The 18,219-nt window shown below is 43.9% G+C and overlaps 1 protein-coding gene across 15 annotated transcripts in view; it reads right to left on the bottom strand.

Annotated features, from left to right (window-relative positions):
• Positions 1 to 3,791: 3,791 nt before the first annotated feature.
• Positions 3,792 to 18,219, bottom strand: part of Rapgef4 (Rap guanine nucleotide exchange factor 4) — a 292,481-nt gene continuing 278,053 nt past the window's right edge. For 14 of the 15 annotated variants that reach the window (XM_087649242.1, XM_087649247.1, XM_087649219.1 and 11 more), the window contains 2 exons: positions 8,185 to 8,239; positions 3,792 to 5,005 (listed from right to left, as the gene is read on the bottom strand). In XM_087649242.1, coding sequence (XP_087505368.1) covers positions 4,878 to 5,005; positions 8,185 to 8,239 — 183 coding nt within the window. In that variant the 3' untranslated portion in view covers positions 3,792 to 4,877. 15 annotated transcript variants of the gene reach the window in all.

Here is an 18,219-nt window from a genome sequence, read left to right as displayed (position 1 = left end):
TATACCACTCCAATTACTCTGGCTATTTCTGGCCAGCTGGGAAACAAAGCAGAAAACTGACTGGGGTTACTCTGATGCAGTCATGGCTCAAGATAGCTAGAGTTAGTATGGGGACGGATCTGTGTGGTGGAGTGGCATTGAATTGCTTACTTACAAAAGAGTTTTAGAGGGCAAGTTTGAGTTTCTTGTATTCTATCCCAATGAAGTTGAAATGTGTCCTACAAAAGATTTAGGTGAAGGGAAGGTGGGCGACTGTAGGTTTTGTTTGTTTGTTTCAGCTCCTTCCTAACTTGCACAATGACGTGACTAAGGTATGGTGGGTAGTGCTCTCCATAAATCAGGTGCGGTGACAGATCAGAACAATGGATCTCCCCTCCAGGGCCTCACCATCTGAAGTTCAACTCTATTCTTCCATATCTGCACACTACTCAAGTAAAAGTAAGAACCAAAAAAGTAAGTCTTCCTTAGCTCACCAGCACATCATGGAGTATTACCCATGATCCCTGTAGGCACCTGAGCATCCTAGCCCTGGCTACGAGTATCATTTCCATCATATAACAAACCCTCTTCCTCCTCTCCTCCAGAGCTCAGATCAACTGACAATTCCACTGGCCACATTTTCCTCACCTCAGGAATTTAAATCCTCATTGTGCACACTAACATCATAACTTCCCTTGAATGGGTTTTTATATGTGTCTGTCTGGTCATGTTTCTTCTTCTGTTTCGCCCCACTCTATGGTAAGCTCCGAGAAGAGGAACTCCCTGTGGCTTGTTGCAGCACTGAATCCTGAGTCTGTAGAGACCTCCCAAAATACTTGAGATTTGAGGAAGAAAATTATATTTTTGGCTCAAGGTCATTGGCTCCAATCCAAAGTCCTTTGACCACATTGCCCCATGGCCTGTTGGGGCACATGGTAGAGGAAGTTCCTTGCATCAGGATTGCCAGGAAGAAGAGGCTTGAATCCTAGCAACCCTTGCTCCCAGTGACCTGACTTCCTTCTGAGGCCCCACCCATTAAAGGCTCCCCTATGACCTCAATTCTTTCCATAGGTTCCACTTATTAAAGGTGCCACTATCTCCCAATATCACCATGCGTTGGGGACATAAAAACACTTTAGGGATGCTCAAGATGCAAACTATAGTGCAGGCCAATTATTACCCACTAATGGATCAATGGACCCAGTGAGCAAATAGAAATAATGACCGGCGATAACTGAGTTAAAGGTTGTCTCCAATTTGTAAGTAGAGGCTGCTGTGGCCTGCTCGTGCAACACTACACTGTGCTATGTAGGACAGATTCAAATTACTCAGAAGCAAGACGTGTAATGCATTTTAGATCGACAACAAAGGAAAAGCTATTCAAGGCAGGGACTCATTTTACCACACGGCTTCCCTATGCTGAATTTTTATTATTATCAGAAGCACAATTTGAAACCAGAGTGACACTTCTTTTAATTTTCTCACACTGGTAGTCATTGATCAGCATTCATAGCTTGAGAGGAAATGCCACATTGAATTCGGGAGGGAAATGTATTTAACCTGCATGGCGTTCAAACGCTGCTGGGAAAACTCAGCTACTGGACTCTATGCCAGTGACCTCGCTGAGCAGTTATGTTAAACACATAAATGTATAATTTTCTACTGGAGCTTTTGGGAAAAACATTCTCTTTCCCCCCCCCCCCCACGTCTTTCAGCAAACCTCATTATCCTTCTTATGACCCTGTAGGCATCTCATTTTCTTTTGGCTTGTTTGCAAGTTTTAAAATATTAACTGCTTCTCCTGATTCAGGAAGGGTTTCCTGGCTACTACTGTATGTATACTTTTCAGAGTCCTAATTTTTTGACCTCATCCTTTCTTCCTCGAACAAAGGAATTTAATGTGTTTATATAAGAGCCAGTTGTAATTAAAACCTCTTACCATTATTTCACGTAGTAATTGTTATTCCCATTTGGGAGACCAGGGTAATACATGTGGGAGAATATGCATTAATTTTTAATGATGTTGAAAGTAAATTCAGATGAGGTTAGAGTGTCTGTCACCGTGGAATTGGGGAATGGTGCTGGTGAGCACGGGACAGCAGCTTATGAGGACTGCAGGAATAAAGAAGAGTAAGATGAAAGCAAGGAAGAATGGACACTCACCCTGTTAATGATCTTTATAGACCATCTAGAAAGCCATAACAGTGAAACCTTTGCAGCTAATTAAGGCCTATGATATAGTGAAACATTGAACAATCGCGACTATAGGGAAATTTATTTTGTGATTTAAAGAACATCCCTGGCATTGTATGTGTGTACTTATAGGCAGACGTCAATATTGCGTGCAATAATTATTCTTTAGGGCACCGAAATATTATCTAAGGAAACATAGAAAGCCATTTACCTGGTTTAGCATTTGGCAAGGTAGGTTTTAACTGTGGGATGTTAAGCCAAATTTAATTGGACTTCTCAGAGTCGTTAATATATTAATGAGAACCAGGACGCATTTGTAAGAACCAGACCTGCTATGCAGTGGCCTCCGAACGTGTTTGAAGACAGTGTCTTCGTTCTCTTGTCTTTGTAGTTGTATTTCTGCTGGTGGGGAAATAATGTGAACTTGTGAGACTGATACTGTCTGGAACACACTCACACTGTGGAAAAAAATAGACTTACTAAACAAACAGATAGATCCGCAATATAAAGACTTTTAGGTGTCTCCTTCTTAAAGCTTCCCACTCGGTATGAGGCCCCATACATGCAGTTCCGCACCCACTGCCTTCTTATAACAACAGCGTTTCTGGTGGCTCAAAGGTGATAAGAAGGGTGAAGAAAATATGGCCCCCTCATCTAACACACAGGGGTCAGCCACATAGTGGAATGGACTGTGATACAAGAGGGAACACAAAAGAACCTCGAAGACTGGGTTAAATGAAGGGAGCCGGACACCGAAGGCTTGTATCACATGATTCCAACGTAGGAGGTGCAGAGCAAGCTCCCAGCAACAAAGAGTAGATTAGGGTTGCCTTGGGGTGAAGGAGAGTGAGAGATAACGACTCATGATCAGCCCCTCCCCACAGCCACAGTCTGATGTCAGTGACAATGGTTTTACACTATCACGCATGAACATGCTAAAGCTCACTAGATCACCTTGAGAGGGTGAGCTTGATTATGAGTATATGAGCTTATTTCAACAAAAACAAAGCAAACACATTCAGTCTGGGTTGGAGCTCTTGGTTGAGTGTGTGCTTAGCATGCATATGACCCTGAGTTCAGTCTCCAGTGCACACATAAAGTTGGGTGTGTGCTTAGCAAGCATGTGGCCATAGGTTCAGTCTCCAGCACATACACACACACACACACACATACACACACACATACACACACACATACACACACACATACACACACATACACATACACACACATACACATACACACACATACACACATACACACATACACACATACACACACATACACATACACACACATACACACACATACATACACACACATACACATACACACACACACTTATACACACATACACACACATACACACATACACACATACACACACATACACACACTTATACACACACACATACACACACTTACACACACTTACACACACACTTATACACACACATACACATGCACACACTTACACACACTTATACACTCGCATACACACACACACACACACACATACACATACACACATACACACACTAAATAAATGAAAACATTCCAGTATCCACAATATTGAAAGGAGACACTTTCTGTGTCAAAGACCCTGACAATAAAAAATATTTCTTGTCAAGTATATTTAATGAAGATACTGGCTGTTATTTACAGAAGAGATATGTACATACAATTCCTATACATTAAATGTAGTCTAATTAAGAAAACAGAAAAAATGTACTCCAAAATTTCATACTGAATAAAATAAATAAAAAGGAATTATTTGGCACAATGTCTATTATGTAGCAAATAAATAATTCTATACCATTGACTGCATAACCTATTTACAATCTATCTGAAAGTGCAAAACAATTGCTGAAAATTAAGATTTTTGTAATAACATTTAAGTCCAGAAAATATGCTTTTTTTTTCATCAGTAACAATAAATTTGTAGTGGAAAGGTTTTTTAATGCCCAGGAAAATATTTCAATTTGAAAAAATGTTTTGTGTATATTGTGCTCTTCTGAAATGTTACTTTCTATCTTAACGCTGGCGATATTAAGAACCTTGGTGTTTCTTAGTGGAATTCTCATGTGTGTAATCCTGATTTGTAAGTTTTTAAAAGTTACAATGTAAACATATTATTCTATAGATCATTCCGAAATTACAGACTGAACAGTCATAATGTTTCATAGTGTTGTGATGAGGTTCCATTCCTTCAGAGGTAAGATTATGACGATGGAGGAACATGATGGATAATTTGGACTTTTATGGTCAACACCCTCCCCAGAACCCAGACCCCAAATAAGGTGCTAAGTAAACAAATCATTCAATTATATCATCGCAGGCGATTCCAAGTCAAACCTATCCACGGCACAGTCTCATGCTGCAACAGCCTGGGAAGGGATGTCAGGGGCCTGGTGTAGCCCTCGCCGAGGTTATGCCTTCACGTGAGCCTGGCGGTGGTGTGCCAACCGTGAAGGAGATGACTACAGCTGATGGTTCCTAAGCTACGGCATGTCCGCGTTAGACAAGACAGATCGCTTCTCCTGTGTGGTCGGAAAGCAGGATGTGGCCCCGAGGGGCTCTCAGGAGGTGTCTCTTGCTCATTCTGGGGAATTCTCTAGTAGCAACACAGTCAGTAGTAGCATACACAGCATCTTTTGAAAGATTGTGGACTGGAGACGGAGCATCACTCTGGGCACTGCAGATGTCTATGGCCTGCGAGGCTCTAATCTGTGTGACATCTGTGATAAAGTTCTCTGGTTGTCAATCACATTTAATTGCCGTACATAACTCCGGACATCCTGATGGTTCTTATTAGCTTGAGCAGCATCCGGATCTGTTAAAAGAATAGCAGGAGAGTTGGCATTGCGTAATATCTGCATGTGAGATGCGGCTTTCTTCCCCCCACTGACTTATTACATTTATCATCGATTCCCTGGGTTCTGTCAAGACCTTTCCACACACCATTCCACTGGAATATTTCTACTTGGTTGGTCCATCTACTTCCACCTACCCTCCAATTTTCTTTTCTCCCTGGAATCATCTCTTTTGATCATTTTCCTTTGTATTGCGCACACATACACATATACACACAAAGGCACCAAATAAAAAGGGAAGCATCCGTCTGATGGCCCTGGTGACAGATGAAAATTGTTTTCCCTTCCCAGCTCACCTCTGTGTCTCATACTCTGTCTCCACCCCCTTTGATCCAGATGAGGACTAACGTCAAAGATGGAGCTTCATTAGCAACTCGGAAAAGCACTTAACACCACGTCTGATCTGAAGCCAGCCAGTGGGCCTCGGGCCTCGTAGGCCCCCTCTGCCTGCATACACATACAGTACCACTCCAGCTGTATGTCCCTAGGCACAGCTCGAATTGGAGTAAGGATACCTTCTGGCTAATTGGTGACTTCTAGTAAACTTTTCTTCTCTGACATGACTTGCTCTGAAAGTCCACTGACTGTTTTATTTTTATCTATGGATGTGAATACTTGGGCTATCAAAAAGGTAGGTGGATTTTATTCAAACCAGGACTCCAAGAAAATCTAACTTGTATAGTTCCTACACACCATATAATATAAGAAGGAGGAAGGCCAGATTCAATAGCAGAGCTGGAAATTGGAAGCACAGTATCTCAGGAAGTGGTTACCAGGCTCCTGACCACCATCATCGTGTAGGGATCTGTCCAGAATGGCCGGCCGGACTTCGCTTTGCTTCTGGTTGTTCCTTCCTACCTCCCCCCCCCCCCCCCACCTTCTCTTTCTTTTTGAAACAGGGAATCTAAATGTCTCCCCTGTAAATTTCTCCAAATTTTAAATTGAGGCTTTCCATACAAAGAAGGAAATGTTGTTTATACATAGTCCAGCCCTCTGCTGAACTCTAGGGGTCACTCTCCTGGGGTCACTCCCTTCCCTAGTAGTATGCAGGAGTGGCGGAGCTGGAATCTGGACTCTGGACCAGAGCTCTTCCCTCCCACCCCTACGCTGCTTTCTAAAGTCCGGTTGTTCCTGTCAGCTCCACTCCCTACTCCGCATAACAATTAGAGCGCCATCTGCATAAAGGGCTGGAGGGGAGTGAAGCAGGTCTGAGAGCACAGAAAGCAGGGACAAGCCACAAAGGCCCCTGCTCGCTGTAAGAAGAAACTCATCAGGGTAATTATCACATATCAATAATACCACAGTGAAGCACAGAACACATTGTGCTTAATTTCCTCCGCTTGCCACTGGCAGTGTACTCTGCGTGTACAATATACTGTAATTACATTGTACATAGCCCCACGATGTTTATGAATCTATTCCTATAGCTTTATCTATAGATTGTTGACTTCAGAGCCCAGCAGCTGTTGTTTACCAGCACTTGCTGATAAGTTCAACAAATGCAGTGGAAAATTAAAAAAAAAAAATCTCCTCACTTTCCTTAAAGATGTGGAAGAATGTAGAATTTACTGCCAAAGAGGCTGGTGAAACAAAGCTACCACTGCTTCTGTTTGGTTCTGGAACCTCCCTGAGAACCCTCCTCGAGGCTCTGAGCCCTCTTCAGCACATAGGAGTCTTTGCATGTAATTTCGAGAATGTCTTGGAATCCCCTGAAGGGCCATGGATTCTGGCTTATAAGCTTGTTGTAACTGGTACTGCTTCTCCTCCTTTTCAGTTGATTTATGGCTATGTCTTTTACACACAAAGCACATTACTATAGGAAAAGATATGAGATACTTGAATTCTGGCAGAATCCATGTAGAAAGAAAGGGGTGGTGGCATGTAAGACCCTTCTCATTTTTTAGAAGCCGGAGGGTGTGGTTGTTTGAATTAACTTTTAAAGCTTTTCTCACTCTCTAAGCCAAAACTACTTTCTCTGGTTTTCTTTTTCTTTCTTTCTCTTGAACATTGAAAAGGAGGAAGAGGAGGAGGAGGAAGAGGAAGAAGAGGAAGAGGAAGAGGAGGAGGAAGAGGAGGAGGAGGAAGAGGAGGAGGAGGAAGAGGAGGAGGAAGAAGAGGAAGAGGAGGAGGAGGAAGAGGAGGAGGAAGAAGAGGAAGAGGAGGAGGAGGAAGAGGAGGAGGAAGAAGAGGAAGAGGAGGAGGAGGAGGAGAAAGAGGAGGAGGAGGAGGAGGAAGAGGAAGAGGAAGAAGAGAAAGAGGAGGAGGAAGAGAAAGAGGAGGAGGAGGAAGAGGAGGAAGAGGAGTCCTGGCATTCTGGGTTAGCAAGCTCTGGCTTTGGGCCAGAGCTACACTACAAAGAGCACACCACTGTGATTATTAAAACGAGAACCTGTCAGTCTCTTCTGGAGAGGATGGTGCTGTCACATCTGTGTCATCTTATACCGATGTCAGTTCTCCAAAATGACTCCCATAATGACATTAGCACAAAACTTCCAAGGGTTCACCTGCTTTCTCCCAAACCAGACCGGAACTGCAAAGCTCTGGTCCTTATCCCAAGTTCTAGGCCCGGGGAGACGGCAGCACCCAACAGGCTAAAATGGCCATTTGTCAATAGTAATATTTCATAGATGTGAAAACATAGCACGGTGTTCACGGCATACACCCGGGAACACTGAAAATGTTATATAGAGCCCTGCCATAGGCTTTTTAGCAAAAGCACTGTAAACATTCATGCATACTCAGGAGACGATAAATATTACCTTTCCCAGTTTATAAACAATAGTACTGACTCACAGAGGGCTGCCGGGCTTCTCAGCATCGAGCGTGAGTCACGCTGGGGACAGCTTGGAAGCAGGCTTATGTGGGCCTTTGCAACCTACCTGTTCTGGCTACCCTGACATGAACAAATGCATTTCCTTCAAGCTCACTTACTAAAATAAAATCCTGACACTATTTTCTGGAGTTATAATGCAAATACAGTTTAGCCTTACGACAGCAAAGCAAAGTTCTTAAACCCAAGGCACACATGGGTCTCATGGTCCAAGCTGTGTCAAATGCTGTCCAGACTCCTGGAGTGTCTTGAAAGTCTCATTAAAAAGGATTTAATCACACCATGTCCATGACGGCATGCAGAACTTACTGAATGGCTGGCTCCTGTAGTAGCGCACCGTTCTGGCAGTATTTGCAATCATGCGCTGTAAGGAATCACAAAAAGAAAAGGGAAATGCTCAGTCGGTTTAGTGTATAATCCCAAAAGGGGGGAACATTATTTATTCCAGCAAGACTTGGTATCACAGGAAGCAGCATGTTCTGGGATGTCGAAGGCAGCAGGTTGATGTACATTTGCAGGTAACGAATATTCATGACTCGGCGACACAGGTCTTTGCCTCACTGTGTGCTTGCTCCTTGTGAAAGCGTGTCTCTGACCCTGTGCTTTGGCGCTGGGAAACCTTTCCACCATCCCTTGAAACTGTCCTGGCTCTGAGGAGGGTGAGCATCCAGGTTTCTCCTACTCCACAGGACTCCTACTCCACAGGTAGATCCCACTGACTCAATGGGAAGTCAGAACATTCTCCTTGAACCGTTGCTGCCCTACTGTGCTTCCCTGGCCATTTTTGGTGTCAGCAAGAGTATGCATTTCAATTCAAATTCTGCTTTCCTTTCTTCTGTCCTTTTACTTCCTAATTTATAATACTGACAAAGTAACAGAATAGGAAATCAAAATGGTAAGGATGGAATAAAACTATGTAGATAGTAACTCAAGGAGTGAACTCATTACTATTTTGGTACATTGTCTTCTGAATGTGTGTGTGTGTGTGTGTGTGTGTGTGTGTGTGTGTGTGTGTGTGTGTGATAACAATACAAAATAAAATAATTATATATAATTATTATTGATAATATATATTATATATAATTATTTTATTTTGTATTGTATTACATATATATATATTTGTTTGTTTGACTTTGATTTTTCAAGACAGGGTTTCTCTGTGTAGCCTTGGCTGTCCAGGAACTCACTCTATAGACCAGGCTGGCCTTGAACTCAAAGATCTGTCCGCCTCTGCCTCCCGAGTGCTGGGATTAAAGACGTGCGCCATCCCTGTTGGGCTAGCCTTCCGATATCTTAAAAATAAATCTGGGCTTTGTTTTTCACGTTCACGTTACCCTGTGGTTTTTTCCATGCCACTTGTATTTTAAACAGTCTTTAAACGGACCATAACTCAGTTGGCCTATGTTACTTTCGTCACTAGGCAATCCTAGTTTCTTAAGTATTTGGTTGCAATAAAAATTTTAAAGGGTGTGCGTGTGTGTGCGTGAGCTCATGTCTGTGTGTGTGTGTGTGTGTGTGTGTGTGTGTGTGTGTGTGTTTTGAATACTAACACAAAAGAAGCAGGAACGGGCTGGGGAGTGTGGCTTAGTGGGAAAGCACTATCTGATCATATGAGAGGCCCTCGACTCAGTGTCTAGTACTGAAAGGGCAAGTCAAGGATACCCCACCCTGAAGGCTAGGAACCAAGACCCCTGACTCCCAGGAACGACGCTGTCGAGGCCTGAGCACTATTTTAGCCAGGAGTTTCAGTTTCTTCAGCAGTAGCTTGATTTTGAGGACCCTACCTATATCTCTGGACTTCGTTTCCCAGCTTCTGAAAGGAATCCTGCACAGATACCGGATGAATAGTCCAACCAACAGAAACATTGAAAAGGCTCTACCCAGGAACAGGTACTCCCTGATTTCTCCTGGGCGATGTAAACTCGGTACTTGCTTTTCTCTCTCAGACGACCGTGGTTTACTGAAGGAAAATGACTTGGAGAAAAGCTTGCCATATAAAAACAAAATGACAGGAAAGCCGGGGCCTTACATGTGTGTGTGCACACCCATCGAGCCTTATACATGTGTGCACAAGCACCGGGGTCTTACACATGTGTGTATACGGCGACACGGTGTGAGCCTATTGCCTCCGCTCAGAAGGTTCCGGCAAGTGTGCAGGAGATGCTTTCTCACACACAAAGAGGCAATTGGAAAAGTTGTTCAAACTTCACTTTCACAAAGGGTCCCCCAAACCAGCAGGACTGCTGATCGGCATGAGAAATAAGTGGCAAACACCTTCAAGATAATGTAGTGTACAATGTATAATTAGCCTCTGATATAGTGAGGCCCAGAATAAACAGTAACTATGATAATCTCCCTAATTTACTTTATGCTGGTTTTTCTCCTTTAAAGGCTTTGCATCGGAAGGGCACAAGTATGTTCCATGTAGAATTATTATAATTCTTCCGATATTGAATGGAGTGTAATTACTGAAAACCCCACAGAACGCTGCCAGTATGTCCCTCTGAAGAATAATCAAACAATTAGCAGAGGTCAGAAACCTCTTCCTATACCATTTTGTGGAGAGTAATTGTTCTGCTTTTTACTTTTGAAAGATAAAACATTTCATCCCGACTTTAGCTTTAGACGACTCTTTATAGCTATCCTCTGAGGCTTCATAATTTTTAGCTCATTATGTAGTTTAAAATGTGAGAACAATTGTTCAAATCCGTAATTTCTAGCCCTGAAGTTCATTTTACCTTTCTAAATCTTTGATTAATTTTAACAATGGTTTTAATTTTGACGTATCCTTTTAATTGTATTGCCAAGATAACTTCAGCCTAACTTAAATCCAAAAGCGGGCTTTATAAGGAGGTTCGTCCTTTCCCTTTGTGAGGTCCAGACAATAATGTTTAATGGTGTGGACTCAGTGGTAAGTGAAGCTGCCATTGCTGGCCAGCAGCTGCTTGGAGAATGTTTTCAGGAGGCCAAAGCATTTTATCTCTGACCTCTTTAGCTCCTATTGACACGTGCGATATTTAACATGCTAGTGAGTCCTCAGAAATCCCTACCCCCCAACCATATCCAGAATCTATAGCGCCTTCCACAGGCTGCCCATAGGCCATGGCTACCGAGTGCTTGACCGTAGCCAGCCGTGGGAACAGATCGTTTCTAAAGTCAACCTTCTCATTTGTAAACATTGCTGACCTAGAATTGTGTTGCTATTTGGTGTCAGAGTATTTCTCCCTTTGCCTTTTGCCCACTGAGCTCTGGAATATGCGTTAGGTTAGTTCCTCAGACACATAGAAAACCCACCTTAGATCTTCTGACTCATCCTAAATAGCCCCAATTTATTCACAGTTTCTTATAGGACGATTTAGCTTCGCCTAGCCAGTTTCTACCTTGACATCTTAGCGCGCAGAGACATCGCTTTCCCCCTTCCTTGATCTGGCTGAGTTATACATCTAAGTCATAATTTGAATAAAATTATATAACTGACATCTGTCAGCTTCAGAGAATGAAAGCTTACCACCTGGTTCACTGGGCTGCCCTCGGGACACAGCTCTCAGCTCTGCAAATGTGCAGGTGATTTTGGGGACCAAGGTGGGGGATTTTACATTTCACTAAGACACAGCTAGGTAGCCTTACTGTCTCCTGTGTCCACAGATGTTGCCCCACGTGGCATCCTCAGTGGCAGACAAGATTATTCATTGTTGAGCTCTGCTAAGATTGGTTGAAACTAAAGTTAAAGACACACAGTTTCATTGTCCAACTACCATTATGGGGAGGGAACAAAAAAATTATACCCTGGGCTTAGAGGTCTTGCCAGAGCAGGTTGGCCTGCCTGGAGCCAGCCGGGCAACTCTGTAATGTCAGGACATGGGGACTGGGGGAAGAGGATGCCTGATTCCTCCAGAGCAGAATCTCTCACCCCTCCTTTCAACCCTACCTTCTCCCCTGTCCAGCAAAGTTGAGGATTACGACTCCTATTAATAGCCAAAGTGATTGGTAATTTGGGGTGAATGCTAGAACACACCCCCTCAGAAGGGGCTCCAAGTTGGTGGGATGGACAGACTGAAACCCTTCGTCACACCTGAAATGATTCTTTTGAGGACTAGTTCTAAGTGCCGGCCTCTGAAGCTTGTTTGTACACTTAGCACCGTGTTTGTGCAGGGCTGAGGGGTGGAGCCAGCTGAGGCTGAGGGACTCTCCTCAGGATGATCATTTGCAGAAGAGCCCACCGAAAAAGAAAGAAAAGCAAGCAAGCATCAGAGAGACAGAGAGAGAGAGAGAGAGAGAGAGAGAGAGAGAGAGAGAGAGAGAGAGAGAGAGAGAGAACAGTGACCACTCCCAGCCATTTATTTCCCTTTATAACTGAAGGCAGAGACTCAGAAACAGATCTCATTCCTGAGGTCTCAGAGAACACTATGGAGATCCAACTGTGTCTGTGCTTCGCCTCTGAGGTCACAAACGTGACACAAATGTTCCTCAAGCTCTGAGGTAGATCTTTATCTTCAGATCCGGCAAGGTGTGAGGTGCCTTGCTCAAGGCCTCGGCTTTATCCGTTTACCAGCCTGTGGGCTAGCCTTTCAGGAGCAGGTTTACCCAACCAGGCGTTTCCACTCACACTTCCACACCCATGTGCACCTGGCACTATCTGCCAGGACCCTCTGCTTTCTAGCCTTCCTTGTTTGTTCCTACCGACTCTTATCCTTGCACAAGCTCCCGGTGCCTCGTGTTACCGAGGAAGTACTGGCTTATGGGTCTAGCGTCCAAAGTTCAGACTGGCAGGTTTCAGGCAAGTTCAGGCAAGGCCACCTGACACTGTAGGCTCCCTGGTGAGGAGCAGCTCCTGGGACTTGCACCTCTTATAACGAGTGCCTGTTAGAGCAGGTTTGCTTCTCCTTCGGCTGACCGCTAAGATCTTGAGCCTTCTTATTCTTTGGATTTTGATTTTCAAGTAAGATGTTGCTGTAGGACTGGTACAACCATTCTGGAAATCAGTCTGGAGGTTCCTCAGAAAAATGGACATTGAACTGCCTGAGGATCCAGCTATACCTCTCTTGGGCATATACCCAAAAGATGCCCCAACATATAAAAAAGACACGTGCTCCACTATGTTCATCGAAGCCTTATTTATAATAGCCAGAAGCTGGAAAGAACCCAGATGCCCTTCAACAGAGGAATGGATACAGAAAATGTGGTACATCTACACAATGGAATATTACTCAGCTATCAAAAACAACGGCTTTATGAAATTCGTAGGCAAATGGTTGGAACTGGAAAATATCATCCTGAGTGAGCTAACCCAATCACAGAAAGACATACATCGTATGCGCTCACTGTTAAGTGGCTATTAGCCCAAATGCTTGAATTACCCTAGATGCCTAGAACAAATGAAACTCAAGACGGATGATCAAAATGTGAATGCTTCACTCCTTCTCTAAAAGGGGAACAAGAATACCCTTGGCAGGGAATAGAGAGGCAAAGATTAAAACAGAGACTGAAGGAACACCCATTCAGAGCCTGCCCCACATGTGGCCCATACATATACAGCCACCCAATTAGACAAGATGGATGAAGCAAAGAAGTGCAGACCGACAGGAGCCGGATGTAGATCGCTCCTGAGAGACACAGCCAGAATACAGCAAATACAGAGGCGAATGCCAGCAGCAAACCACTGAACTGAGAATAGGACCCCCATTGAAGGAATCAGAGAAAGAACTGGAAGAGCTTGAAGGGGCTCGAGACCCCATAGGTACAACAACGCCAAGCAACCAGAGCTTCCAGGGACTAAGCCACTACCTAAAGACTATACATGGACTGACCCTGGACTCTGACCCCATAGGTAGCAATGCATATCCTAGTAAGAGCACCAGTGGAAGGGGAAGCCCTGGGTCCTGCTAAGACTGAACCCCCAGTGAACTAGACTGTTGGGGGGAGGGTGGCAATGGGGGGAGGGTTGGGAGGGGAACACCCATAAGGAAGGGGAGGGGGGAGGGGGATGTTTGCCCGGAAACCAAAGAATTATTATTAAGTATTAAATAAATTAAAAAAAAATGTTGCTGTAGTCCAGGCTGGCCTTCAACTCATGATTCTTTACTATTGCTCTTCCTTGCCAGGCTCTCCTTCCTCTTCTGCCATTTCTGTTCCTACTGCTTTGGATCTCTGTGTCACTGTTTATCCACTGTAAGCCCTCTATCAACCCTTTTATGCCTAGCATGTATAAAATCCAATTTACAACGGTAATAATTTTTTTCAGACTGCTGTATCTATCTTCAGGACAAGAAACTTTTTCCCCCATAAGAATATATATATGGGGAATTCTTATGGGGAATATATATATTCATTCTTCCTTCTACAAAGATTATGTCCACCATAGCAACCCCTGGTTATGTGCAGTAAGGCTGAACTTCCTGGCACTCAACCGGTCTTCGCTGTAATCATTCCTAAGAAAGCCCGAGCTTTGTCTCCAGCAGTGGATCTTTATGTCCAAAGGATTTGTGACAGACACATGTCTAACACGCACAACATTCACGGTCTACTGTACATAGGAAGGTCATGGGGTGTCACAGTTCAGACACACGTGGAGTGCTGTACGAACCTCTGCACACACTGATGTAGAATAGGACACTGAAGGACAGAGTACCATGAGGTAGAGAAGAGGAAGAGGAATGCCCATTCAGGAACGGAAAGCTAAGTTAAAGGCAAGATGAATCTGTTTTTGCAAAATGCTACAGGACACCCTCATCAATTCAATTTCTAACAAATAGAAAATGCTTCTGGGGATTGGGGATTTAGCTCAGTGGTAGAGCGCTTGCCTAGGAAGCACAAGGCCCTGGGTTCGGTCCCCAGCTCCAAAAAAAAAAAAAGAACAAAAAAAAAAAAAAGAAAGAAAATGCTTCTGGATATCACATGATCCTTTTCAAACGCCCTTCCTCGTCACATCCAGCACTGGAATATCACTGGGTCATCCTTCTATTTAATGACTAATCCTTGCATACTTGGAATATACCAGACACATTCATGAAACATCAGTGGCCAACATAGACAAGACCCCTGGTCTATGGCCCTTGCCTTCTAGTGAGGAGGAGAGATGAGGAAAAGCGAAGATGACCATCTCGGATCATAAGAGCTACTCCCGAGTCTGGACCAAGAGGCAGGATGCTCGCTGTGAGCAAGCAATGCTAGAAGGGGAGTCGAGGGCACTCGCTCAGAGAAGACGGGCAAGCACAAGCCTGAACCATGAAAATGACCCAGGTATAGGGGAAATAACACTCTCAGGCAAAGGACCCAAGGCTGGGATGGAAAGAGAGAGGGTTGCTTTGCCAACTTGGGTTATCTGCAGAGCTGAAGTCTGAGACAAAGCTTGATGGGTCCCTAGGGCAGCATGGCTGGATCTTACAATGTGATTGTATGTAATTGTATGTGATGTGGTTTTCTCTGTTGCTGGTGATGCGGCTGAAGGATCCTCCACCATCAGCTTCCTTGGCGCATGTCTTTACTACTCTCATGGACTGCAATTTAATGACGTCTATTGTCTTTTGTTAATATTTAATATTCCACATGTTTATGTCTTACCTCTACGATACCATATATTTTAAAGGACCAGGGCTACTTTGTGGGTATCTTTTTATTTCCTAGTGACATCCTTTGCCTGGGCACTCTCATCTCTTCTGTTGCCTTGAGGAAAATCTACATTAGCCTTGGTCTGTGAAGTCTATATAAAGTGTGAATTCTCGAGGTATTCCTATAGATTTCCTTTGGATGGCAAAGGTCTTGGGGACCAGGCAGATTTGAACATTTAAATTTTCACCTAAAGATTCTTTTCCCATAGCTCCAGGTAACAAAAGCAATGCTCCACATGAGCCTTTTAGGATACTGCTGGTGTTAGAAGCCACATTGTTGCAAGTTACATAACAGCATGCCTAGAAACGCCAAACTGAAAGGATTCAAAACATCTCTCTTCTTTAATAAGCTTCCGTTCATGTTTCCAGAAGTCTAGAAGTTTCCTCTGTGCTTCTCATTCCAGAGAAAAAATGACCACTTCAAAATCTTATTCTTAAGTAAATATACCTAAATATGGGTATGTCTGAAATAGAACCAGCTTCATGGTACAGCAGCCTCTGTACCTATCAGTGTGCTTTCTGCCGGGATAGTGGCAGCTGGCCAGCGTGTTATCCTCTAATCCATTGCTAGTCTACCTTCTGAGTGTTATAAATATTCATACGTGCCACAGAAAGCTATAAAGGGCTTTATTCAAACATTTTTTGAATACCCTTTATGTTTCCCCCCAAAGAAAGAATGCTCGAAAAAAAAAATTTTTTTTTGCATAAGGATAAGAGCGTGAGTTCTCTTTTGTTCGTACTCAAAAATCCTGAAAACCAAGAAGCAGTAAATTCTCTAATCCTCATTTCATACCTCAAGGGTGAAGACACTAAAAATGCAAACAAACAAACAAACAAAACAGTGTTGGCACATTGGCACGCTGGCTTGCTGTGCCTGTGGGAGGCCAGCCCCACAGAAAGGCATTGGTGTCCCTGGCTGCCCTTGGTGACTTCTGCCACTGCCAGGGGTTCCCACTGGAGACAGAGCCCAGAGCCCAGCAGGTACACACACACACACACACACACACACACACACACACATACACACACAGAGAGAGAGAGAGAGAGAGAGAGAGAGAGAGAGAGAGAGAGAGAGAGAGAGAGAGAGACTGAGACTGCAGGTTCTGCTCACACCTGGTCCTTGCTGATGGATGCCTGACAAGAACCAAGAGAAGGTAACACACTCCAAGACACTTAGAGGTAACTGCAGACCGGAGTGATGGTAGTGGTGCCCAGAAGAAGGGTGGGCTGGCTGGGGAGAGAACATGCTGGATAGCTAGCCAACAGTGATTGATCAATGCTGACTGATAATGCCATATTGATTGGTCAGGTTTACAGAGTCAATCGAATCGATTTTGATTTGAAAGTCTACTTAGTTTTCTATTAAGCTCTAACTCGTGGAAGGGCATCATTTCTGAAATCAACCAGTCTGGTAATACGATTTATCAAATAAAAAGCCTTATCAAATAAAGCTTAGAGAGCTGTTGGCACCGAGGGCTAAGAGTACTTTCCCAAAATCTTCCTCTCCCTCCCTTGCATAGCAACAAAACCCTCGATTCTGAGTGAGACACATTGATACCCCAAAGGCTATGTTTTCTGGCCTTCTTTTTCATGCAGTTAAATTTCTAGCCACTTAAATGTGATGGAGGTGGTGAATCAGCTTCTTCTCTGCCCTTAATGGGCAAAGCATTTCTTTACCCACCCCTTTCTCCTTTGCACAGCTAGGATGTGGATGTGAGGGTGGGCCACATGAAGTCAGAAGAGAGCCAAAGCCAGGAACCTTGGATGTTCCTCAGAGTGGAGCTACCATGCTCACTTGAGACTTCGAAGGGAAAACAAATACATTTTCCGTGTTTCTAAATTATCACAATGATGTTCAACCCATCATTGATTTGGGCTTGTGTATCATAGCCACAAGGCTAGCTTAACCATTAAACAACTATTAAACAAGCATCACCCAAAACAGTTAGGACCTCCTTGCTGGCTGCCGAGCATAGAGGAGTTCACTGCTGTGGCCCTGAGGTACAGACATGAGGAGCCTACTCCTAGGCATCTTGACTTTACCTCTGTAGGCTGTGGAGCAGACATGGCTCTAGAAACTCAGAGATAACCCTCAGCCTCTCCATTAAAGGACCGGCACAGTGAACACTGCCATTCTTGCTTGCTCTAGGCCACACAGTTCACATCAGTAGTCTCAGGTCATAAAGTCAGTCTATTATTCTAGGAATAGTAACTCCCACATCTCTGTGCCCATGTAATTTACAGCTTTAGCTGCCTCTTGGTCTTAGTCTGCTCTGCATAAGTGATTCAGAATTCCTTCCTTCCTTCCTTCCTTCCTTCCTTCCTTCCTTCCTTCCTTTCTTCCTTCCTTCCTCCCTCCCTCCCTCCTTCCCTCCCTCCCCTCCTTCAAAATGCTTGGGAATGTTTAATTGTCTATACTAAAAAGAAAACAAAGAATTTTTTGTTTGTTCATAAAAAAATAGTAATCACCAAACTGATTCCATAGCAGGGATGTTCATGCCCTACTTTTGTGTATGGGGGAGAAACCATGGGGAAACCATTTACCCACGGGTGCGGTGTCTTTGAGGTGTGTGTGCTTAGACATGTCTGTTTCCTCAGTTTCAGACAGTGGAACCAACCAGTCAATCGTAATCATGAGCTCATAGCGAATGTGACTGAGCTGGAGCCCACACGCAGTGGGGTGTTTCAAATTCTCCTGCGGACGTACCCACTAGCTTGATTTCAAGGAACAGTTAGA

The sequence above is a fragment of the Rattus norvegicus genome, chromosome 3 (genome assembly GCF_021556685.1).
Source record: "Rattus norvegicus strain SHRSP/BbbUtx chromosome 3, alternate assembly SHRSP_T2T, whole genome shotgun sequence".
In the NCBI taxonomy this organism is placed as follows: Eukaryota; Metazoa; Chordata; class Mammalia; order Rodentia; family Muridae; genus Rattus; species Rattus norvegicus.
Note: the sequence above shows the minus strand (reverse complement) of the source record. Positions and strands in the feature narration are given on the sequence as shown.